This window comes from Stylophora pistillata, chromosome 3, assembly GCF_964205215.1.
Source record: "Stylophora pistillata chromosome 3, jaStyPist1.2, whole genome shotgun sequence".
NCBI lineage: Eukaryota > Metazoa > Cnidaria > Anthozoa > Scleractinia > Pocilloporidae > Stylophora > Stylophora pistillata.
Window position 1 is genome coordinate 15,451,919 of NC_142521.1, and position 25,282 is coordinate 15,477,200.

Here is a 25,282-nt window from a genome sequence, read left to right on the forward strand (position 1 = left end):
CTGAGAAGACTCTCGGTAATTTTCAGTGAAACTGTATACAACATAGGAAATTTTCATTGATAAAGCTGCTGTTCATACTAAAATATTACGCGGGCGAAAACAGTATGGCGACATCGAACAGCACGAAGCGTGCTTCGAAAACAACCATTTCTTGGTTCGAGTTCTTGTTTGATAAAACTGGAGATTTGTTGAAGAATCACTTAGAGGAAGTGTCAGCAGGTTTGTAGCGTTCACCATTTTCTTCTTAAAATTTGTCTGCAACAATTCCAATTTTGCGAAAGAATTATGGGAAGAACGTTGGCTCTATAATTTACAGGGTATAAAATGAAGAACTTCCTGGTGAGAGAATCGCGAAAATTTTCTTCTCACTCGTCAAAAATTGGAAATAATGTGCGAGAAGTCAAGTCAACCTGAAAGCATGCATTTGCAGGGAAAACCCAAGGCGGAAGCTAAGTGGGGTGGCAAGGAGAGAGTGTGCAAGGATGGGGATGGAGTAATTTCATTTCTTTTTTGGAAGTTTAGTGGCATCTTTTTGCTCTGTTTTTATAGGATGGGATGCTTACCTGACTAACAACTAATAAATGAATTTTATGTTTCCAGAACCTTCAGCCACACAACTTATTGTTCAATTTCTGGAACACTCTGGTTTGGTAAGTAATCTATCCAGGTCTGAGATAGCTATGAATTAATTTTTATACTTGTGCAAAGTGGCCTTTCAGTCTGTGCCACCCCCATCTCTTCCCATCCCCTCCCCCCTTGGATGGAATGCTAGTTCATCACAGGGTACATCCTTTAATTTTGTCAGGCTTCCCTGACAATTTTCCAGCATGCATCTATACTCGTGCTGGGTAGAGAGAGGTGTTGGGTGGGTTATTAGAAGACTACCCAAGAACACAATATGGTGACTTGCTCAGGTCAACATCTTGAACCCGGACCTCTTGACCTGGAGATCAAGTCCATTTGATTAATTATTTGTTGGATAAATGAAATACACCCCATTTTTTGAAAAACTCAATGTCAAACTGTCTCTTGAAATGTTTTCGAGAAAACAAATTTTTTGGGATCCTTTTGCTTTCTCTGATTACAAAATAGTAAGACGAAGGATAATGAAATCTCATCTGCTGTTGTTGCAAGGAAATTTGGAATTAGCTTTATTTTCTTGTGTTGTGTACATTGGCCTGCTACTCTACAGATCTCTCTCTCTCTGACACTTGAGTTTTAGTAAAGGGTAGAGTTGGAAATTTTAATTGTTTCAAAACAAGTGTGTATGATGAGGTTAACTTGTCCTCATTACCAAGATGCCTTAACTAGAGGGTAGAAAGGTTGAAAAAGCATTGTGTTTATGTTTATAAGGGTGCTGCTTCTGAAACTCCTCCAACTAAAAACAAACCAGTACAACGTATCCGCTACTTAGCTCTAATGGTTGGTACACATTTGCAGTGGAATCTGGAAATTTTGGAAGAAAAGTAAGACAAATATCAATTGTGATGAGCCTATCTCTGTAGTGTTACAAATTTATGAGTTCTTTTCCTATAAGTTATTTTCACCTATAATTGTGACCTTAAATTAGGGTCCCTATGGGGACATGGCTCTTAAAGCTAACAATTAAAATTTTGGCCATTTTGTGGCAAATGGTTAATACCATTCCATTGTTGTCAACTGAAATTTTTAACAGTTAACTTTTTTTACAACTAATGGTTAAAATTTGTCAGTTTTTATGCCTAACTGCTAAATGTTTTGGCCATTTCACGGCTTTTGGTTAGCACCATTGAGGCCCTCTTAACTGACTCTTAATTTATCCTGTAGTCTTTCTCTTCAATGGCAAAGCATTTTGTTGGGTGAACTTACAAAGAGGACTCCAGGAATAGATGAGGTAAGTTAGTTATTAGAACCCTTTTACACCCACAAGTGATTAACATGTAAATCGTCTCTATAAAATCCATACATTATCCAGTTAATTTGGTCAGGCAGGGAACGTTAATTAAAGAACCCACCCATGATATTACTGTGATGTGGTCTGGCCTGTTTACTGGGAATTGAGGGGAGGGGGAAGGGTGTGGCCTTGTCATTGTTCACACAGGATCCACTGTAATTGGCTAAAGCTGTGGTGGTCTCCCTGCCTGAGATGATTAGGCAAAGCTAAATATATATTATATTAATAGCAAACAGGTGATGAGAAGACTTGAAGTTATCAGGTTGAAGTTGTTTTGATCTAATACCAAATTATCGTCATTAATTCACAAGGAAATGTGTAGCAGCTAGAGGTGAGAAATAGCAAGCAGATCTTGGGAGTTAGAGAGTTGATTTAAAGACAAAAGTAAAACTACTAGATATGAAATTAGAGCAATAATATGATTTTTAGTGTTCTATGCCAGGCTGTCAATAAGTTTGAAAGTGGACAATGTGTTTTTTTTGTCAAACTACATGCAAGACTGGAAGCTTTTCATTTACAATGCTCTGGTAATTCATACAAACCTTAATTTAAATTCAAATCCTAAACTTGGAATTAACTCATCTAAACCTGTAATTGGTAAACTAAGGATTCAGTTACACTGAAAACTAAGAAATGACTGCTGCACAGATTTAATTAATGGCATATCAGTAATTTTACAATCTTGCATCAGCTTTTTCGGTGAAAAAAATTGATAGTTACCTACTGCTTGTTGATGTCTGTGGGCAGTGACTGGCTCCCACTGACAACAGCCCTGGAGGTCAGTCATGACTAATAAGACTTATGGACTTGTTGCTAGTTTTGGATGAGAGCTACAGTAGCATAAGATAAATAAACATTTTAACATTGTGTTAACTTCTGTGAAATTTTTCCCAGGTGCTTAAAAGTGATACAGATATTCGTAAACTGGACAAAAAAACTGCAATGACTCTGATAATTTATTACAGATGGTAGGAATTTTTTTTAATTTTTATAAGGAATTACCATTTGTATGATTTTATTACTATTTTTCTTAATTCAGTTACTGTAGAAAAATAACAACAAGCATAAATGGTTTTGAAATTTTGAACCAAGAGTGAATTAGCTAAAACCACAAATTCCATTTGATTTAGAATTTGTTTTTTCATATGCTATTTGAGTTACCCCATGGATAAGACCTGATGAGTTTTGTCTCAGCTGACTGAGGCCCAACTTTTGGTTGTCTGTTGGCGACTGTTGGCCTACTGTCGGCTGACAGGTTTTTTCAGGGAGCTGTTCTTCACAATTACCATTAAGTTTGTATTAAACATTCAACCTACCTCTTCCTTGTTCACCTCTGAGCAAGTATAACTGTTTTCCTTGCAGGTTGGTCAGGACTCTGTCTCAGCATTTTCTTCCTACTGCTGAAAAACCTCCTACTAATGGGTAAGTTGTTTAATTTATGAAGTAACAAAGACTATCAGTTTGACAAATGAATAAAGGCTGATAGTTTCGAAAGAAACTGTTTGGGGCTGCATTGGTGGGAGTAACGAAATAATTTGGATATATCAACAAAGTTGAAATGGTAAATTGGCCACCGTAACGATTACAAAAGCTGACGTTTCGAGCGTTAGCCCATTAGCTCTGATGAAGGACTAACGCTCGAAACGTCAGCTTTTGTAATCGTTACGGTGGCCAATTTACCATTTCAACTTTGTTGATTTATCCAAATTATCAGTTTTACAGTCTACTTGACAAGCGGAAACATCTTTGCAAAACTCCAGGGCCCTATGGCATTCAGGTGGCTTTGGTTTTTAAGATTTTTGTCCATTTTGTCGTTATCAGAAACAGCATTTCATCTGGTCTGACTCTATAGACTTGAAAGATAATTCCCCTAATGGATACCTATTCATTTGTCTGTTAGCAAGTCTTGAGAATTTGGTATCCCATCATAACAATATCCCTATGTTGATTTTTTAACTCGCCTCATTTTTATTTTCAAACTTTCCAGTCTCACAGCAGCTGACAACTTGACAAATGAAGGCATTCTTAGAAAGGTGAGTGATCAAATACAATAGAAGTGCAGGGCTCAACACCAACTTTTCAACTTACTAGCCAAGTGACTAGTGACATCGTAGATGTTATGACAATTTCAGTTTGTTTACTAGCCAAAATGGTTATAGTGGAAAGAAAAAACCACAAGCCAAAACTGAATTTCTACCAGTCTGTGGTTAGTTGGCTACCGTTAATGTTGAGCCCTAAAAGTGGCATATTAAGTCTGATATTAAATACATCCATGGTTTTTAGGATCAAATTTAAAACAAATTAGTAAGAACTCTTTTAATTTGTTTTTTACCTTAAAGTGCACCTAAACCCCAATTTTTTTTTTCGCTTAACGAAATAAGCGTATTTTTTGGAGTATTTCTGTGCAAAAATTTTTTTATTTGCTCAAATCTTCAATTTTCTGTGCCCAGTCAAAATACAGAAAATCGGCCGCCATCTCGCCCCACGACCGAGTTTAAAGAGGAATGGCTCTAGCGGGTAATGTGACGTCAAATCGAGAACACGAAAGTCTGCATCTCACACATTTTCACTTGTTTGGGAAGGTTGTAGTCGATATTGTCCGAAAATATGCCGACTAAGTGTGTTGTAGAAGGATGTAGCAACGTGCGAAATTTGCAAGAGGGTATCGCGCTTCATACATTCCTCATACAATACACCTAGTCAGCATATTTTGGACAATATCGACGACAACCTTCCCAAACAAGTGAAAATGTGTGAAATGCAGACTTTCGTGTTCTCGATTTGATGTCACATTACCCGCTAGAGCCATTCCTCTTTAAACTCGGTTGTGGGGCAAGATGGCGGCCGATTTTCTGTATTTTAACTGGGCACAGAAAATTAAAGATTTGAGCAAATTAAAAAATTTTTGCTCAGAAATACTCCAAAAAATAAGCTTATTGCATTAAGCGAAAAAAAATTTTGGGGTTTAGGTGCACTTTAAGGCAAAAATCTTTTGGGTGAGTGAGGAAAGGGAACATAGAAGTTTTGAGTGCCTCTTTAAAGGAGAGTTAGACTGTCCTCTTTTGTCTTCTTGTAAAAATAATGATGAAATGTCTTTTCCCAAGCTTGAAGAGCAGCTGCCATTCGCTCTCCAGATACTTGAGCAAGCTCTGGGACTAACTGAGGACATGGTTCTTCCTTCAGCTCCTTCACTGGTCTCTGAACCCAAAACAACTGATCCACCTGACCAAGAGAAGGCATCTGATGGGGGAGTACCACCCAGTGATGATCAAGAACAGAATATGGAAATTGATGTGACCAACAGTAGAGAGACTGAAAGTAAAGAAGTTGACAAGAATGGTTCTGATGACAAGAATGGCTCCATTGCTGTTGAATATCTTTATTCAAGTTTGATCATGGAAGATGTAAAGATTAGGAAAGAAGACATTATTGCCCAGGTATGGGCACTTTCACTCAAAAATATTTTTATTTGGTGGTGAATTCTGTTCTTCTCATTGTGGTTCAAGATCAAAATTAGATTTTAAGATATTATTATACTAAAAGCAAAACAGTGGAACAGAAGGAACCACTTAAATAAAGGTTCAAAGGTACACACAACGGCTGAACCAGTGTCTTAATGACAAAAACTAGTTCATGAGAGAAATAACCAATAAATGGTCCTATATTATGTTGATTTTGAGCACCTCTACTTATTACCTTGTGATACTATAATTTTTATTTTTTTTGTCATTTTAGAAATTGCAGTAAAATGTTTTGTATTACACATAATTTTGGTTCCACCATTCTGTTTTAGGTTTCCTTTGATCTAGGAACTCTCTACTTCTACCAGGAAAAGTTCCAGCAGGCTATGAAACTATTTGAAAGTTGCAAGAATGCTCAGGTACTTAATACAGTAACTACTATTACATCAACACAGTATTTTGGGTCAACATATGTCAACGTGCAAAATGACTATCAACTTGAAGAGGACCATAAGATATATTATTTTGGTACAATAAAACAAGCAAACAGTGACACAGCTGGTATTAATAATTATTATATAATTTGATTATAATTTGGTGCCTTAAATGTGAAATGTAGAGGGTGAACTGTGATTTTGTATCTGCATCCATCATTCCGCTTTGAACTTTTGCAAATGTTAATCTGTGTATTTACTAGAAATGATTTATATTTTTAATTGCTTGATTGATGGGGAAGGGACCTGTTTTGTGTCATTGTTAAGGTTTACATTTATCTTTGGTATGAGATATTTTAAACCATTTTGATTACTTTTTTCTTTGTTTTTTTTTTTTTTTAAAAAAATGTTCTTATCACAGTTTTAACAAAATTTTTAGAAAAATTTGAATTTATTTAATTATTTTGATAAATTAAATTAATTTTAAATTTAATGGTAAGAAAATAGTTTGCTAGAAGTTTTTCTTTTTTTTATCTAAAGTGTGACCAGTCATCATTTTACACTGTGTGCGAGAAGAAGTTGTATGGCTACTACATGGCTTGTTGTGGTTTAACAGGCATTCCCTCTGTAGCTCCGAGCACTCCCACTTCTACAGAGAATAAGCCATCCTTGGCCGTGAGACTTGAACAATGCAGACATTCTGGATACAATGTAATCATTATTACTGATTTATTCCTTCCTTTAATTAGATTATTGTTCGATGACATTATGCAAGTTAATCCTCTATATTGTCAATTTGTTCATCAGAGTAAGTTACTTGACTTAGGTGATCATGAATTCCAATTTTTAACAATCAGTGTTCAATCTGAATCAGATGTTTGATAGAAGCAGTCTTAAGTCAAATAGCACAATAAATTTTATTGACAGGGATTGTCACTTTCATAAATTTTTCATTTGCAAAATGATACTGTTTTAGAAGAGAGACAACGTTTACCTATGAAAACTTAAGGGGTTATAATAGCCTAGCCTTACTACACGGCAAGTAGACAAGTGACCAATACAAAATGAATATAAATGAACGAAATGGAAAACGACACAAAACTATTTACACTAAATTCTGTAGTTAATTTCTAAGCACAGAAAGTGCAGCATGTTACTAAACAATCACAAATTAAAGTTCTTTGGAAGGAGTATCTGGTATGTTAATTACAGCACAAAACAGGTACTGCATTCCATTTCAACATGCTTTTTGATTTTTTGTTATCATGATGGTAATTAGAATAATATGACATTTTGGTATATTTTTGGGAAAAGGTACCTAAAGATAGAAATTTCTTACCAACTTTTGTTGTGCAAAGCCTGAGCTAACTAGCTATGTACAATCTTGTTACAAATGTAAATATTAGATACAGTTACTGTATACTTACTATATTTATTCTAACTTAGTTTGTACATTGTCTACTGTTATGCAGAATGTCGTTGCAATTCTTTTGGAAGACAACATTGCACTGGAACTGCCTTTGGAATATAGAGAGAATCTAGTTGCAGAGCTGAGGACAAATAGTCGAAGAATGAGTGAAGATGAAGAAAGTATTGCAAATATTTCTCTGGACTGGCAAGTCATGGTTTGTAACATCATCAGAGACATTCTGGAGGGAAGACCAACAAATCCAGGATTTTGGCTTTCATTAGGCAACTGTTCTCAGAATCAACTGGACATCATATTTTCTGTAAGTGATAGTTTCTTTTTAATTAATGACAGTCTATAAAGTCTTCTGAGCTTGAACTTTCAATTGATCAATGCAAAATGGTGAAAATGATAGATTAAAAAACTAAGGGTGTGTTTATTTGATGACATTTGGAGTTAGTTACTCTATATGTAGTAAGATTACTCATAATAAAAGAAGAAAAATGGTGTTTTTATTTTTTGGGTGGAGGGGGGTGGTTGGTTGTCTACTTATGAAAGATGTATAACTACAATAACTGTTATTTTTGTCACAACTGTGGGACAAGGACGAATCTGAGTCCTCCACAATAAAATGGGGGCCCAGATCTTTGGATACCAAAGCTTAAAGGATTTAATGCTTGCAGCATGCTTCAAAAAGTTGATTGCTGCTCATGATCCCAGTAAATGCTTTGAGTCAGCTCACCATTGAGTTCTTTGTGCCTCTTTTGTAGAGCATCAGTGTGCAAAATCTGATGGTCTTGGGTTTGATTTCTCTTGGGTGACTTAGATTTTTTTCTTTACCTGATATCATTGTGAAGGAGGTAACTTTGACAATAATTATTAATAGTACATTTAGTTAGTAATGATTTATTTTCATTTACTGTCTTTTTTTCTGTAGCTTTGTTTGCAGTCTGTCCCAATTGAGGATGACTTCCCTCCTCAAGGTGTTCAGGATAGTGACAGGTTTAAAATCCTCAAGTCATTTATTCAGTAAGTTGATAAGTGCATTTATTACACGACTCGGGCAGTCAGAGGGCCAATAACTAAAATCAACCAATCAAAATGCTCTACTGCTGGTCAATATTCTCTCAGTATTGGACCGGGCACTGTCCCGAATGGTCCTGAATGATACCGTACTTGTGTCCCTTTGAACTTCAGTCATATAATAAATCTCTTATTAACCAAGCTTGCTCGGGACCGTACTAGAATAATATCGGCCCTTGGTCTTTCTTGTACAGACCTCCCTGCGCTCAGTCTGTACTATCAAGACCTTGGGCCAATATTCTCCCAGTATGGCCCTCACGCTTGGTTAATAAGATATATGTAGTCGAGGTTACTCTGAACCCCCAGGGCTGCTGTCCCAGAGAGAAAAGACATGTTTTTTTTTTTCAAATTTTTATTGCAAACTTGTGTACTGACAAAAGAAGAAAGCCATAGATTACATACTATCAGGTTTCCCTGGCAAAGTTCTTCCTACAAATTTAAGCCTTCCACCAGTAAGCAAACAAGTAGACAACAGGGGTGGATCCAGGATTAAGTCAAGGTGGGGGGGGGGGGGTTCGGAGAATTGTCCAAGGGCATGCTCACCTGGGAGATTGAAAATTAGGTCTTCGGAAACATGATTTTACAGCATTTTGAGGGAAAATTTAGGGGGTTCGACCAAACCACCCGAACCACCCCTGGATCCGCCCCAGGACAGTATGAAAGAATTTTCATGAAGTCTGATCAGTTTTGTGAGAAGAACCTTGTAAAGGATAGTTGTCAATTTTAGTGACTGTTGTTCCCACAATGGGAGTGGAAATCATCATCAGGTTCAACAGTATTAACCCCTACTCTTAATTTCAAACCAAATACTTAGAAAGAAAACTTAAGATGTCTTTAGGGAAAAAATACCAAAAAGCAATTGGTAAATGAAAGGTCAAGATTATTATAATTGTCATTTTAAAAGATGGTTTTTGCACTGTAATCTCCTTTTACAGAATGATTTGTTGTACCTGTGAGCAGGTGGATGGATGGAAAATTGCTAGGAACTGTGGCGCTAAAATATTTTTGGATGAAGAGGTAGTTGTGAAATAAACAGCTTGGAAAAATTAGCCCTAAGTTTGGTGCATCTTGGCTCAGGGATTAGGAGAGTTTAATAGAAGTATTGACTTGGTGATGATCTACACCATCAAGTTTTTTCAGCCCATGTATAAAATGTGGAAGGGGCTGGTTGAAATTTGATTGCACAAATGAGTCAGCCAATGCAGTAATATAACATGCCTGGAGTCTTCTGTCTCCCATGTCTTCGTGAATAGTTGATAATAATTGATTATTATGAATTCAGAAGAAAAGAATGTACATTTGATCTTTGGATGGAATAAAATCACAAATTAAATATATTAAAATAATGTGCTTTTCATAAATATTTGTTTACAGGAAGAACCAATGGATGATGTCCAGATTGAACTGGTCAATACTAAACCAGATGTTATTGAGCAGGGTTTTGTCACTGATCTGTATAACACAGAGGGTATAATAATTATTGTATTTCATATGATAATGAATCTACCACACTCATTTAGTCTACATGGTAATTTGGTATTACAAGACAGTACATACTGAGTTACAGAACTGAATTTGAAATAGATTATATGATGTGTTTGAGAAATGTAAGAGTATGTAAACCTTAAGCAACAAAAACTAATATGCATAATGGTATTGAAATACAATTACTGCTGCAGTAGTAATTGTTATTATATGACTTACTCAGCTGGATGTATGCTTTTATTGAAAAACAATATATAATCAATACCTGCATGAGATACATTTGATAATAAATATTAGAAGAATAAAACTACGACGTTTCGAAGTCATCTTGACTCCATCATCAAGTAGGGGTGTTAGTTGTAGTTTCGAGTTTAAATGGCATGAGAGCCATTTATTTTTAGCACCGGCATGACCAGGGCAGGCAAAGGCTGCCTTTCCCTAGAAAATGTGGGCTGAAGGAAAAAAGGAAGAAATAGAAAAAGAAGCATTTATGCATAAAATGCTTATTGACTGAGGTGGATATGGCCAAACAGGAAAATGTTTGGCCTGCTATTTCTTATTATTATTATTATTATTATTATTATTATTATTATTATTTTAACATTACAGCTGCATCAGGACAGGAGAGCACAGAGTTAAAGAAGGGCTTCATTAGCAACAAACTGCGACATTCAGTTGATCCAGGAGAGATCAGCAACCTTGTAGAGGAGCTTCATCAACTTGAAAAAGGAAGGAAGCATTCAGAGGTACCCCAGTGTTTTACTCTTACAGTTAATACAAATCATAATGTTGTTCATTCATTTGCTTCTCTGTGCTCAAGAGTATGCATAGGTTTTATGAAATCCCAAGGTCAAATAAAGAGTCCATTAGTCCTCCACATAGAAAATTATAACAGAACCGAAGTAAAGCGCATGCTCTGATTGGTCAATTCAGCGTCCACCATTTGCCCATGGATGTACGCTGCTGATGTGAGCAAATGCAAAGACTAGTTTTCCGCACACGCTTATTTTTTTCTGGTCGCATAAGATTTGTTAAATAAAAGAAAACTCTTTTGCCACAATGTATCACTGTTATGTTATAAAACAAATTGTAAGCGCTACAGTGTACACTACTGAGTTATGGATGCACTTGGGAGGTTTGCGAAGCACTCAAAAAGCTAGAGTCGCTCTTTGCTATCACCTCATGCAGCTCTTATGCTTCTTTCGTGCTTATCAACTTCCCGCATGCATCTACAACTCAGTAGTGTAGGCGTGGTATTTACCCTTTGTTGAGTGATATCTTATTAAAACTTTGGTATTTTACTTCTCGTCTTACAGGAGTTTGTCTGTCCACTATACAAGAGTCACCTTGAAGAGATAAAAAGTCTTCAGCAACAAGACATACTTCATATCCTATTTTCCAAAGCCTTGCATTGTTCTGCTGTTCAGGTACTTGTGATTTCAAATTTTCATCATCCACAGAGTTTTCTTTAAGTGTTAATAAAAGTAATAGTTGTGCATCTGAAGAAACCAGCAGAAACTTGCCTAGTAACCAGAAAACCCATTCGCTGCTGCTGCTTACTTGTCTGTTTAAACTTGCATTCATTAATATATCATTGCTGCCTATTTTAGGGAGACATTATATATGAATTATGACTGTGTTAGTTATCTGAAAAAATCTGAGACTCAAACTCCAGAAGGTAAAGGAAGATGCATGTGTGGGTAAAACTTTGTATCAGGTATACCAGGAAAGTGGTTATGATGAATTTTTAGGGAATTACATTTTGTTGTTGTTTATTTTCTCTAGGAGTATAACAAGGCTTCTCAACTTCTTTCCTATGCCCTTGGGATGGTCAACACTGTAGCTGGCAGAGGAGCTGTTAACAGTCCACTTGAGAAAGTAAAAGCTGCAATTCACCAAGAACTTCTTGTTCTGGACATTTGTCATGAGTCAGGCAACAAAAGGTATCTGTATATGCTTTGTGATATGTTTTAATTTGATTTTTTCCTTTGAGCCCTACTCAAAATGTCTGGGTTTCAAAAAAAAAAAAAAAAAAAAAAAAACTATAAATAAATTAAAATCTTTGCTTTTACCAACAGACCAGATGAGATTTCAAACAGGGTCAAGTCTTACATATGGCAAACTGCCCCAGGTATTGGCAATTCTCACAATATTATCTTTGAAAACAAGTTTGATATGAAGGCTTCATTTAATTTTTTTCACACTCTAACATCGGTATGCTTATATTCTCCACACTTTCCTCCGTACCTTTCCTGAGGTGCTAACAAGGAGAATATGTTTAGCAATCAACAGGGTTCCCACACTTCTTGAAAGTCCTTGAAAGTCCTTGAAATTAATATTTTGTTTTCAAGGACTTGGAAACCCTTGAATTCTGCAGTCTCAGGTCCTTGAAAATTTCTGAAAAGTCCTTGAAAATAAGTGCAGATGAATCAAAGGCAAAGTTTTCTTTTATTTTTGGCATTGAGAGAGTAAGTTTTTAGCACAAATTGGGAAAACAAGCTTTTCTTTCAAATCCCGCCTCCGATTATGATGTTTTACATGTGATAAAGAGCAAAGTTTTTTTTATTTCTTTTAGCTCTTATTTAACATTTAACTCAAAAGGTCCTTGAATTTGAGAGCCAAAGTCCTTGAAAATTACCTAAAAAGTCCTTGAAAGTCCTTGAATTGACCACTTTCAAAAATGGCTTCCGGATTAATATTCTTTTGTTTAAATTTAAATTAGCCTTTCTGGCCTCGCTTGAGATAATGTATTCTTTTGAATTTTGTACTGGAGAACGAGGCCAGAAAGGCTAATTTAAATTTAAACAAAAGAATATTAATCCGGCAGCCATTTATGAAAGTGGTCTATTGGGTTCTTGAAAAAGTGCAAGAGCTTCTTTTATTAGTTGGTGATTGTTTCCTTTATTCTCATCAGGGCTGATTTTGTAAGGAGAAATTGGATGTTAACCACTCCAAGGGGTCAAATGATTACATTTTTGTTAGACTGAGTAATGAAGGTTCATGATTGATATACTTCAGAATTGGTGCAATTTGTCTAAACATGGTGATTGCCTATTTATTAATATGTGGTTTTGTCGACAGGAGCAGCAGAAGTTCACATTGAAGAGCAAGTAAATGCTTTCCTCTTAAATGGAAAAGAATGGGAGTTTTTATCAGAGATAAAAGTTGATGAAAATGCTCAGTCAGTAGATCACAGATCTGTAAGTACCAATTTACCACTTGTAATTTTGCATTTGGGGTTTGGAAATAAGATTGGACTTGATGCCTTATCACTCCTTCAGATTAGTGGATTTCATGTTCTCTGAAAACAGTTAGTGAAAATATTTTATTTGTAAATGAATGTCTAAAGAAGATCTAACAGTTTTTTACTGTTCAATTGTAGCTGAGTAGTTTGTTGGCCTCTGCTTGTTACTATTTGTCCAAACCTCAGGGATGGAGGAAGCCAGCCAGAAGTCTCTGGGATGGTGGTAAGTCTGCAATACTTTTCAGTGAGTCAACAGCAAATATTTGGTAAGCTAAAGGTGTTTTTATGATTATTTGATTTTTATTAGGTATGCCAATTAATAATTAAAAGATAACTGAAAGAGAGCTTTCAGATCACCAATTTGATGTAGAATTGGGTATAATGTCAAGATCTAATGCAGCAATGATTTAAAAGTTCCACTCAGTTCATTTTGTTGTATTGTTAGTTATTTTGCTTTTCATTTCTTAGTTCTCAAGATATTTAGTAATAGCAATGGACAACAGAAGAGGCCTGCTGATGGAAGTCAGGGAGCTATAGCCGCTCAGTCTGAAGGACTAAAACTGTAAGAACTATGTTCTCATACATCTTTTTGGGACAGTTGCATGGATGGGTGAGATACTGTGGCCCTATGCAGTTTTTTTAAAAAAGGACTTGTCTAGTTGCTGGTGTTTCCTACAGCTACCCATTTCTGAAGTGCTAGCTACTTTGAATTTATTAGACAAAGCAGTAAAATACCTTTCGTGATCTGAAATAGATTTTGACCTTGGTAGACTTAGTTTTTTCGCTGGCTTAAAAATGTATGTTGGCAGAACAATGCTTATGGTTAGCAATCTTGACTCCAGGTCCTGGGGTTGAGGTTCAAACCTCTGCTAAGTCACTGGATTGTGTTCATGGGCAAGGCAATGCACTCTTGACTAACAATGCTTTCTTTCACCCTGAATTAAAAGTGAGTATTGTCAATGCCTAGGGGGAATAGTTCTTTTACTCCCATATTAAGCTTTTTAAGACAAAGGCTACAGTTTAAAATTCTCTTATCTATGATTTTTATCTCTACATAATATATTGAAATGAAAATCGTTTCTTGGTTAAAGATCTATAATACATTAGCTGTAAGTCTCAAGTGTTTGACAAAGTAATCCTTGAGAGGTCACTTACTTTACTGACACACCTGACTCATGTAAGGTCACACATCTGACAGGTGTCACCTCAATTTTGAGGTAAACTTTCATTGGTGCACCGATTTCTTATCAAGCATTATGTTGTATTGCAGAACCAGTTTCATACATTTTGTAAGAAGAATTAAGGTAACTTGGTTTGTACTTGTTCACAACTATACTGTTAACTTGCATTTTTTAATATTATTTTTTTCTCAAAGTAACTATAAAATATTAGTATAATTTCAGAGCTGAGCAAAGAGTTTCCAGCAATCTGATTGGTTGAGTGGTTCCTTATATGACGCTATATGAACTGCTCCACGTGGTTTATATAAAATGTTAAAATAAAATGTTAATAAATGTTACTAAAATGTTACGATTTTAGAAATTTCTCTGTTGTTTAGCTCTGAAATTATACTAAAACAATTATTCGCCTCAGGTTTGGTGAATATTGTTGAATAATCCCCTCGATTTGGTCTCGGGGATTATTTGACAATATTCACCTCACCTTTGGCAAATAATTGTTAAATGTTTTTGTCATTTAAGCCATATTCCATATCTCATTTCCTTCTCAGGAAGATACAGTGCTAACTGTCATAATTTCTTGCTTAGTAAGGCTGCGTAATGCCTCTAACAAGGTTAGTAGATCTTCAAAATGGAAGACAATTTTATTTTAAGTAGCATTAAACTATAGACCACTTTCATAAATGGCTGCCAGATTAATATTCTTTTGTTTAAATTTAAATTAGCCCTACTGGCCTCGTTCTCCAGTACAAAATTCAAAAGAATACATTATCTCAAGCAAGGCCAGTAGGGCTAATTTAAATTTAAACAAAAGAATATTTATACAGCAGCCATTTAAGAAAGTGGTCTATTCTCCTTCATTTAAAAACTAAAAGTTTCAAGGGCCCTATGGGGGACTAACCATGCATTCATCATTTTAATGTATGAATATTGCTTTTGCATTAAGCTTTATTTAAGGGTCTTTCCCTGTCTTTACCCTGAGGCTCTTTAAGAACTGAGATCTGATGAGTAATTCTCCCATGTAGCTCCATTGCATTTCCCTGTAAATGGGTTTGGAGAATTTGATGTTAACTCAAGGAAACACCCTAGATGATGATGCTTCTTCTCTCATCACTTGTCTGCTTGATGATACTAGTAAAAGCTACACGTCCAATACTTCAAGGAGTGAGCGATTTTAGTCGATTAGTCCCCCCTCAAAACAAGAAGGTCAGCTAACCTCTCCACATTATTTCCATTGAAAGGGTGATGAAGTAAATTCCCAAAGAGAAATATCAAGCTCACATAGCCATCTGTGGCCAACAGCAATCACAAAGTAAGTTGATCTATTTAGAGTAATTTTACTGTCCAGGATCTAAAATAATTATTTTTTACTTGGGCACCAAGTGGCAATGAATCATTTTTGTTCCAGTTGACATAGGACACAATTTGGTGGCCCAATTGTTCCAAATGAGCAATTTTTGCTTTACAGTGAAATATGAAAATGCAAAGTGTTATGGATGTTTCCTAGTATAAAAACCTATTCCTTTTTGTTAACTATCACCAGTTGTGGTTATAGAAGTGTAACAAAAGAGGTTAGGAAGGCTTCATGCCTTGAGGACTGACTTAATGGAACTCACTAAGTTGAAAAACTGTGTTTTCCAACTGCTTACAAAATGTAAGCTACTCTCAAGGTTGCATCTAGGAAGAGTAAGACTGAGGGTTTGGCCAAAAGTACCACTAGTATTATAGAATCTAAAGGCTTGATTCTTTGTTTGTTGTACAGCCCTGGTAATGTAAATTTTGATCACATTGGTTTGGCCATGTCGGGTGTGGTCCACCATGCACTCTCTGTACAACATCACAATGTTTCCTGGCTTCAAACCCTTGGAGATATCTACTTGGGTAAGTTGTGGCATGCACAGTGTACTTGTCTATTAGTTAAATTTTGCTTACCATAGTCTTTATTGAGAAGTTTTCATGGCATTTAGCAACTTTTGTCATAATTGTCGTAAGAGAAAAAACCTTTGCTACTAACACAATAAGTGACACATAGCAGCCTTAGAAAAGTTCCAGCAACGATGTTTATGGAAAAGGATGATCATTAAGTGGCAAGATAGGAGAACTAATCTCAGTGTTTTGAAACAAGGAGCTATGTGTAGTGTGGAGAGTGTGATTGTGAGGAACCAGTTGAGATGGAGTGGCCATGTAGTGAGAATGGAAAACAACAGACTGCCAAAACAGATGTTTTACAGTGAACTGACAGAAGGTAAATGGGATGTAGGAGGGCAAAAGAAAAGATTCAAGGACAGGCTGAAAAGCCACCTTAACCAGTGCGCTATTGACACTAAAGAATGAGAAAATCTGGCTATGAACAGAACTATTTGGAGGAAAGCAATAAGAGATGGAGTGGAAAAGTTTGAGGTGTTCAGTAGGCATAAGGCTGAAGAGGGAAAGGAAGAAAGAAAGACAAGAACAGCCACGGACAGAATTACCACCAGGCCTGTGTTGTCCAGAATGTGGAAGACAATTTCAAGGCTCGTATTGGCCTTCACAGCCATTACAGAACTCACCATCAGTCAATGATGTGAACTGGACACCTATCTTCTATACAGAAGGAGAGCCAACGACGAAGTGGCACATTTATTTTTGCAAAACGGAAGCATGGACCTGAGCTGAAATTATTAATCATGTAAATGTGATCATCTGGTTAAAGGTAGAGTTCTGAAAAGGACTTCCACCAGCAACCCTACCTATCAGAACTAGCATCACCTGTTTCTTCACTTGGTCAATGTGATCAAATGCTACTCCTCCATTCAAACCATGTATGCTTAAGGGGTTTTTTGATTAATAAAATTTTTGCTTTTCTCTAGATTCTGGTAACTATTCATCAGCATTGCGGTGTTATCTTGAAGCTGGAGCTGTGTCATCTCTCTTCTTTAGTTCTCCAGTTCCATCATCTGTCTGGGATGATCAGGTAGAGATTGTATAAAAAAATGTCTGAACACATAGACCAATATTTTGCTTGCTTCCTTTGTTTTCATTTCAAAGACAGCTGTGGGAATTTGGAACTGCTACCTTTTCTGTTGGCGGTAATGATGATAACTATGGTAAAGGTGATGACAATTTGGTGATGTTGATAATGATGGTGCCTGCCTTAGCAGCACCCATTTCCAAAAGAAATGTTATGTGTTAGCTCTGGTAGAGTGCAAACTTTAAACATGAGAAGCTGTTTTTTGCAACTCATCCACAGTAGGCTTTAAAGATCAATACCAACCCTGGTATATGTTCCTTACCTTATTATAATTCAGAGTTAAATTTTAACTCTTCTGTTGTCTTTGCTTGTCTTGTTAGGTTTACAAAAAAATGGTGATGTGTTGTTCAGCAATGAAAGCTCATGTTCAGGTACAAAATATTGATCTTAGTTACCAAAGAGGTTTAACATGGTGAAATGGCCATCCACTCTCAACCAATAGCATCCTTGATAAAACATGCAAATTGCTGCTGCAGCAGTGAATAAGAATTTTGTTTAATTTTTTGTACTCATTTTGGTATGGAGAGTCTTGGAAAAGAGGGCAAAATTATAATTAATTTTTTTTATTTGATATCACTCACTAAACACTGTAAGTTATATTTATTCCACAAGCTTTTTACATTTGGAAGGATAAGTCATATTATTATTCTCCATTGACTTTCAGATTAGTGATCTTTATATTTCTTTCATGTTTTTTACCTTTGATCTGCAGCCCTCTGATCAAGTTTTCCATTTTTACAGCATGTTTTTTGTGTTGAGGGATGTTTAACTTAAACTTGATGGACAAGTCAGTTCCACCCTTTTAGACATAATTTTATCTGATACAGTAACTGTTTCTGAACATCACTTCATTTGTCACAAAAACAGGCAGCATTACTCTGTCAGTGTATGGAGGTTAAAGATTACACAACAGCTTTTAAGGCTCTTCAGCAGGCCTGCTCAGCAAGGTAATAAATTACTTTGATCCCAGTTTCTGAAACCATGTTGCAATTTGATTGAGGGCTGAGGTTTTCCTTAAAACATTGTATTTAAGCCAATGGGTCACCTACTCAGTCCTCTTCATTTGCTTTAGGAAAAATGCAACAACAATTTCTTTCCATTTAGCTCTGTTTTGTGCAGCATGTTGAGCCTCGACCCACATGAGTTTTACCTCACTGAGCCCAGTCGTTGGGTGCCAGGTGATTTGACCAGGTTTCCTTTTACCAGGTGATGTCCAGTGCAGGGTAACCTTAGTGATACAAGCCATTCCCAGTACGTGGTCCATTGATCTGTCCATGGGTGCACATGCCTGTAATGACTTTGTACTCATGATGTAATTTATATCAACTCATCATAGCTGACCTGTCTTCTGTTCTACTTTTGTGTACCTGAATGACTAACTTGTCTGAATAATACTTTTATCTTGCTAGTTCTGATGCCATGGACTTCTACTACTCTTTCTTCTGGGATATAACCATGTTAGAATATTTAACCTGTATCCTTGAAAGCACATTTACCATTAATAAATGCCTTACAGGCTCTTAGACTAAAAAAACAGGAATGAATAAACAGTTAGATGAACATAAAAAGAAGTCAAGGAAGAAAAATTGGTAGTGGCACATCTAAAAGAGGTTCGTTCTCCACTGACTCTAAGTCAAATTGAAATTGGGAATGTTTTCTTCTGCGGAGACATGACCTGAGTCTCAGAGGAAAATCAGCTTAATCTGCCTTACAATTTAATTGGTTTTATGATAATTTTTGAAAGTTCCTTAACTCAGATGAGACACCCATGCCAAGCGTGGACAACATGACAAGAAGTTGCTTACGGTCAGTTTTTTGTAACGTAACAGTTATAGTATTTTTTGTTTTCTCTTCAATTTGGAAGTTTCTGAAAATTCATTCTTTCTTGGTAAATCTCACGAGGACCCATCTTCATTCCCTATTATCATTTGTTCTCACCTCCCTGTATCCTGGATGCCTCTTGGCTACATTTAATGTCAATTAACCTCTCATGGTGCTGATAACCCTTAGCCTTCAAATGATGCAAGCCTTGTTTCACTGAGATTCATTGCTTGACTTTGTTATGTTACAGATTCGAGCCATCAGTCAACCTGACCTGAACATGTTCAACTCGTCTGAACTTCTTCAACATACAGAACAAAGCAGAAAAGCCAAGCTGCTCAGAACTCTTGCCAAACAATACCTCTAGCATGACTTAAACTGTCCATAATTTCTCGTGACAATAGTAAATTATCTGTTGTGTAAATAAATGTCAACTGAAAAACTGATTCCAGATGCGTATATGCCATTGATTTTTTTTTAGTGGTAAAACTATTTTGCATCCAAAGTAGTGTGTTCTGATAACTTCAGAGTTTACACCTCTCAGCTGGCATTGACTACTTGCACATGTTGTGCCCTTCAATGTCTTCCCCAATTCTCATATTCTCAAGACCTGGCCATCAGAGGCTTCACTGTGTTCACATATGAGGAACTCACTTCTTTGTTGGAGAGAATTTTCAATTAGCAAGAGGCTAGGACTGATGGACAGTAAAAGTGAAGAACAGCAAAATGGAGAAAAGAAGTTTATTTTGTGTACAGATAAGGATGTAAGAAATATGTATTAAATTTACTTACTACTAAATTTTGGTATATACAGTTGAAAGATGGGTCAAACAAGTTCATTTTACCATTAAAACAGAGTCAAGTAGATAGGTACGAAGGGTGCAATCGACAGATATCTATTTACTGTTTTCAACTGGAAAAGTTTTGACTCTGTTTTTGATCAATTTTTTGTGCACTCAACACTGCCAGTGGACTGTTGCTAATGTGTCAGTAATGTGTTGGTAACCTGTCAGCTGACAGTTGACCGACAGGTTACCTACAGCCAAAAAATGGGAAGCATTGTTCACTATTACCCTGATGGTAGGACATCTTCACTTGCAGGGTATCTCAGGTGTAGCTTAGCTTCATCCTTGTCAAGGTTCAGATGCAAACAAGTTATTAAAAATTGTAACTTCAGGGATAAAAGTCTTTTTGCACAAGTGCACAGTGGCTTGGAGTAAATGAAAGAAGTTCTCTCAATAGTCACTGAATGTAAATTATTTGTCACTCTGCTCCGAAAGAGTTTGTTGTGTGGCAAAACTAATGAAACAGCTGCCTAAAAGACTAGCAAAGAGGGAAAGGAAAATGAGTCAAAGCTTGTACTCTACATTTCAAATTATTTATTTATACTGCTACCAGCATTTTCAACATTAAATCATGCATTTCCTAGCTCTTTAAAGAGATGACTAATCATGTATTTAACTGTCATCTAGAGATCAATAATTTTTAAATTCCCCTTGGGTGAGTGGCCTAAATGAAAAGAATACCTCATCAGTATGACTGACACAAGATAAGTATGTTTGGTGACAAATAATGTAATCTTTGCAGACAAATGTTGTCTTAAAAGAAAAAGTGAAATAAAAGCCCAAACACAAAAGTCAGGTGTTTTCCACAGCTTAAAAGTGCACTAAGCCAGTGGATCATTATCATGATCAGGTTTAATATTACAAATATTTTATATATTAATTGCTATATACATTCTTGTCACTGACAATAAATATTTTTAAACATTATATTACATCTCCATAATTTTACATACACCTTTGGCAATCCTGGAAAATTTACAGCCAAAACTGAAATGCCATTTGTATGTAAACTAAGCTCTGAAATATTGAAATCTGCGATCACTACAAAGAAGAAATATCCTGCATTCTTGACCACCAATAAATGTCACCTCTGACAAAAATTGTACAGACACAAGTTTCCTTCCAAATTTTTGTAAGATATAGATCTGAAAAAGGAATTTCAGATAACTTGACAAAAATCCTGTTATTTGTATATCTAATAATTACTTACACTACAAATGACTAACTTATTACTGTTCTTTTCAGTAACTTGTCAACACAACATATCAACTGTTGCCAATTAGGTCTTGTCGTGCTACATTCATTTGACTACTGTAGCAAACAACAAAAGTTGTATAAAGTGCTTTTCATTAGAATTGTAGACATGTTGATGAAAAGAGCAATTATGCTACATTTTAAAATAAGTGCTTAGACCCTAGAGTCACACTTGAGCATGTAGTGCGATCTTCTGGGTGATGGAAGTCTTGAGAAGGACTATCGTCAGATTTAGTAACTGACATTCGTTGACTAAGAGCCATTTACTAAAATAAAGTTTATAGCAATTATGCTACATTTTAAAATAAGTGCTTAGACCCTAGAGTCACACTTGAGCATGTAGTGCGATCTTCTGGGTGATGGAAGTCTTGAGAAGGACTATTGTCAGATTTAGTAACTGACATTCGTTGACTAAGAGCCATTTACTAAAATAAAGTTTGGCTGTTGTTTACAAAACCGCGTTATCTCGCCAAACCTTTCCTCTCAACCTTTTTTTTGTCAACAGTGTCAAGAGGGCCAAAAGCTAATAGTAGAAGGACATTTACTTAATTAAATCAGCCTGCTTATAGAGAATCCCTGAGGCCCACTGCTTGCATAAAACTGCAGTTAGAGTTAGACCTTGTGTAAATAACCCACTTAAAATGTCCTCAAAAAATCATTTCCATGGTTCAAGTATTTGTTGACATCTGTTGAGTGGCTGGTGCACTAACTTAAAAGCAAAATCCCTAGAACACATGTCAACAACATTCAATTGACAAAAACTACTCTCCTAATGCTGATAGGTTAAATGGCTTCTACTAAATGCACTGAAACAGCACTCACTTCTACTGACATCAGTAGTTCCCAGGACTACTCTCACACATGATCAGACTAAGTAATCAAAGCTACACTTTCCACATTATACTGATTACTTGACTTTTTCAAATCTTTTAACAGCAAGTTCTCGAAGTGTAAAAGTGTCTTCAACCTCTATGCCACTCATTCTCTGAAGTTCACTCAGATGTCTTACTATAGTTTTCTTTTCCATTTGCAATATCCTTCTTAACTTTGCTAATGTGTCCAGCAAGGGCATTGCATAGGGGCTTAGATAATCATCATGGTTTAATTCAAGTGCTGCTCTTGCATAACGTTCTGCATCTTCCAGTTTCCCCTGAGCCTCGAGTACAACAACAATTGCTCCAAAAGTAGCTACAGTCTCTCTCACTTCATCGCACAGCTTAACTTGAAGATGAATGCTGTTTAAGAACAACTCAAGGCAATTTTCAAGTTCACCTGCTTTAAGACTGTCTGTTGCCTCTCTCAACCCTGGCAGGAAAAAGAATTCTTTGAAAGCTTGTTGTTGCCGTACTTCTTTGTGTTTAAAAATATTCTGTAGGAAATCTTGAAGAGCCATGCGTCTGGATTCGATTAATTCAGGATTGAGATTATTCTTCTGTCCAATCACTTTTCCTGGAAAATTGACTTCAATGTCTTTAAACAGAGAGGAGAGGTCTTTCCTGAGTGTTTTGTAAAGGGCAGCAAAGTCAGAGTATCGTCTTTCTACTGTGACTTGGTCTTTGTCAATACCCACATCTTTTTTCAAAACCATCACGCAATAAATCTATGGGGGGAATTCAATTTACATTAGAGGGGTTGGAATTTTATGTTTTTTTCATTCCTGTAATCTGGGTATTTGCTTAAATTCCCCTCAAAACATAGTTTTCTTTAACCTTCCAAGTACTCAAATTTCCCTAAAACTTGAGACCCTGTCCAGCTGGCAGGAAGAATATAAATGAAATTACTCCACTTCGGATCAGTGCTTGCCCTGATGTAATGCCAAATTCTCAGGAATAAGGAACAAAGAATTCAGCAATCACCATTTCCCAGAACACACCTTCAGATCTTGAGAATGAACCCCCAAGCATCATGAGCATCCAATTTCTCCTAACAGTATCACCCATGAATCAAACATTTAGGTCATGAGAATAAAGAAAATTATTACAAGGTCGAGACACTCTTGATTATTAAGCAAGCTTCCCTTGTAGGCATCATTAGAAATGTATGGGGACAGTATTGATAACTTTCAAATTGATATTGGGTGTAAAGGGTTAAAAGGTAAAAAGGATGATCTCTTAGTACTTAACCCTTCTACTCCTAAGATCTAATTGTCAATTCTCCTCTCTAGCTACTACATATTCCCTTGTAAGTCAGTTGGGAGAATTTGGTGTTAGATCAAGATAACTTATACCTGATACTTTTTAGGTATTCTCATTACCTGTTTGCTGGATAATGTATGGATATTATGAGGAGAAATTACATGCTAATCACTTCTGGGGAGTTTAAGGGTTAAGTACCATTTTACTCTTCAAAGCTAATAATTTTTCATAGTGTCTGCTAAGTTTCTATAAATACTTTTCTGCAACAAAAAACAAACAAACAAACAAAAAAAGACGACAACACATCAAAACAACCCTTACCACATGCTTGTTTTCATCATGGATCCTGGTGTTAACTATTTGAAATGTTGTCTTTTTTGGATCACTCCGAACCAATATCCCATGACCTCCACATGTGCTATCTGGAACATTAAGATCGTCATCTTCCTCCGGGTCTGAATCAACATAAACAACACCCTTCTCTAAAGATAAAACAAAGAAACAAACGTAAATTAAGACAAAGGAAATATTCATAAGTGCAGTATGAGTAATTCTTAAAAATATCACTTTGCTACATCTTCAATATGTAACTATACAATAATGTACCAGGTAAAAAATGAAATCAGTTGACGACAAAAAAACGAATTTTGGAAAAATTGGAGCGCTGGAAATGAGAAACCAAAACGGGCAGCAGCATTTGACTCTGTGATATCACAATATAAAATCAATATCCTTATCTTTTTTTTACAAATGGTAATTTTAAGCAACCATCTCCCGAATTCGTATATGTTATTGCAAAAGGGACACGGCGATGTAAATAGCGAAATTTTTCAGTTTCAGTCATGTTTTCCGACTCAAGCATCAAAAAAGAGATTTTAAAGGACAATAACTCCAATAAATCCTACATCAACTTGATCACTGTCGTGGTAATTACAGCGTCTATGTCAGGTTCTGCAAAAAGTTGAAAAAGACCATGCCAACTTGCTGCGATGACCATACACCGGCATTTTCGAATTACACCCGTTTTGTTTTTGAATTTGGTTTACAACTTTGTAGCTAACAACATCCTTAAATCAAGAATAAATTGTGAATAATTTCAACGCACCTGGGTTTTTTTTTTTTTTAATGTATACACAAATCCCTCACCTGCAAGGCTGGACATAGAACCAGCTGGATAGTTAAAGAGCTTTCCATTGAAAGACAGGCTGTCTGGTGACGAATGCCCTGGGTCATATGAGCTGATTTCAGTCTCGTCCAAATACCAAGACGAACCCATTGCGTCGCACTTCTTCCGGAGAGTACATGAAATCGGGGAGGTCACCGAGTGTTTTTAATGTTTATCTGCCGCTGTCTGTATCTTGTTTTCATTTCCTCAAGGTTCCACTCAGTCACACATGAAGGGCCGAATAGACTTACGGGATAGGTTCATAGAGTCTTGATCGGTTCGATTGGACCTAGTCTCCCTCGCAGCCTTTTTTTTGGATGTCACGCAACGCTCCCTCAAAAGAACTTTTGGGGGAGCGTTGTGTGACATCCAAAAAAAAGGCTGCGAGGGAGACTAGATTGGACCTAGCTTACGCGTTACGCCGATGAGAAACGTTTCTCCTCAGCTAGGGGAGGGTACGGCTACAAGTAGACTAGATTGAACTGGACTTATGTTTGGGATCGCGATGTCCTAAAATTTTTAAGGAGAGAAGCCTTGGAAATAACCTTGGAACTAATGATGGAAATTATTTGATTTTCATTCTATTGACTAAAAGACCATTGGAACGAAACATGAGAGAAAGGACTTTCGAAAGATAACCACAGGTGCACGGAAGATAACACTCGTTTTGATCTTCAAATACCCAAAATTCCAGTCTTATGTTATCCAAGATATAGTATCATTGGTGCATTTACTATAAATTAATATTGTCAGAGTTGCCCAACTAGACTATCTCACAAAGAAATGCTAATTATAAATTCAACCCAACGAATTCCTTATAATAATG

The 25,282-nt window shown here is 36.2% G+C and overlaps 2 protein-coding genes across 5 annotated transcripts; one reads left to right on the forward strand and one right to left on the reverse strand.

The window, feature by feature from the left end:
- The first annotated feature begins 59 nt into the window (after window positions 1–59).
- Window positions 60–21,402, forward strand: LOC111337011 (integrator complex subunit 8). Of its 4 annotated transcripts, none has more exons than XM_088753852.1 (31): window positions 60–219; window positions 601–650; window positions 1,354–1,466; window positions 1,807–1,873; window positions 2,828–2,901; window positions 3,296–3,355; window positions 3,921–3,966; window positions 5,038–5,370; window positions 5,727–5,813; window positions 6,369–6,539; window positions 7,301–7,558; window positions 8,174–8,265; window positions 9,255–9,339; window positions 9,694–9,787; window positions 10,414–10,550; window positions 11,121–11,231; window positions 11,590–11,747; window positions 11,883–11,935; window positions 12,886–13,004; window positions 13,187–13,271; window positions 13,517–13,610; window positions 14,319–14,352; window positions 14,778–14,840; window positions 15,468–15,538; window positions 15,989–16,107; window positions 17,076–17,179; window positions 17,557–17,607; window positions 18,104–18,183; window positions 18,646–18,710; window positions 18,999–19,042; window positions 19,308–21,402. In XM_088753852.1, exons 1-31 carry the CDS (start codon window positions 105–107, stop codon window positions 19,422–19,424), a joined length of 3,150 nt encoding a protein of 1,049 aa, XP_088609978.1. In that variant the 5' UTR covers window positions 60–104; the 3' UTR covers window positions 19,425–21,402. The 4 variants fall into 4 exon arrangements, with proteins under 4 accessions (XP_088609978.1, XP_088609980.1, XP_088609979.1 ...); XM_088753854.1 differs by having other exon boundaries at window positions 10,423–10,550; XM_088753853.1 differs by having other exon boundaries at window positions 9,255–9,336.
- LOC111337012 (sorting nexin-20) lies at window positions 20,422–24,698 on the reverse strand. The gene is made up of 3 exons (XM_022943228.2): window positions 24,438–24,698; window positions 23,613–23,773; window positions 20,422–22,756 (listed from the first exon to the last, which is right to left on the reverse strand). The coding sequence occupies exons 1-3, from the start codon at window positions 24,565–24,567 to the stop codon at window positions 22,064–22,066; spliced, it is 984 nt and encodes a 327-aa protein (XP_022798963.1). The 5' UTR covers window positions 24,568–24,698; the 3' UTR covers window positions 20,422–22,063.
- Window positions 24,699–25,282: the final 584 nt, after the last annotated feature.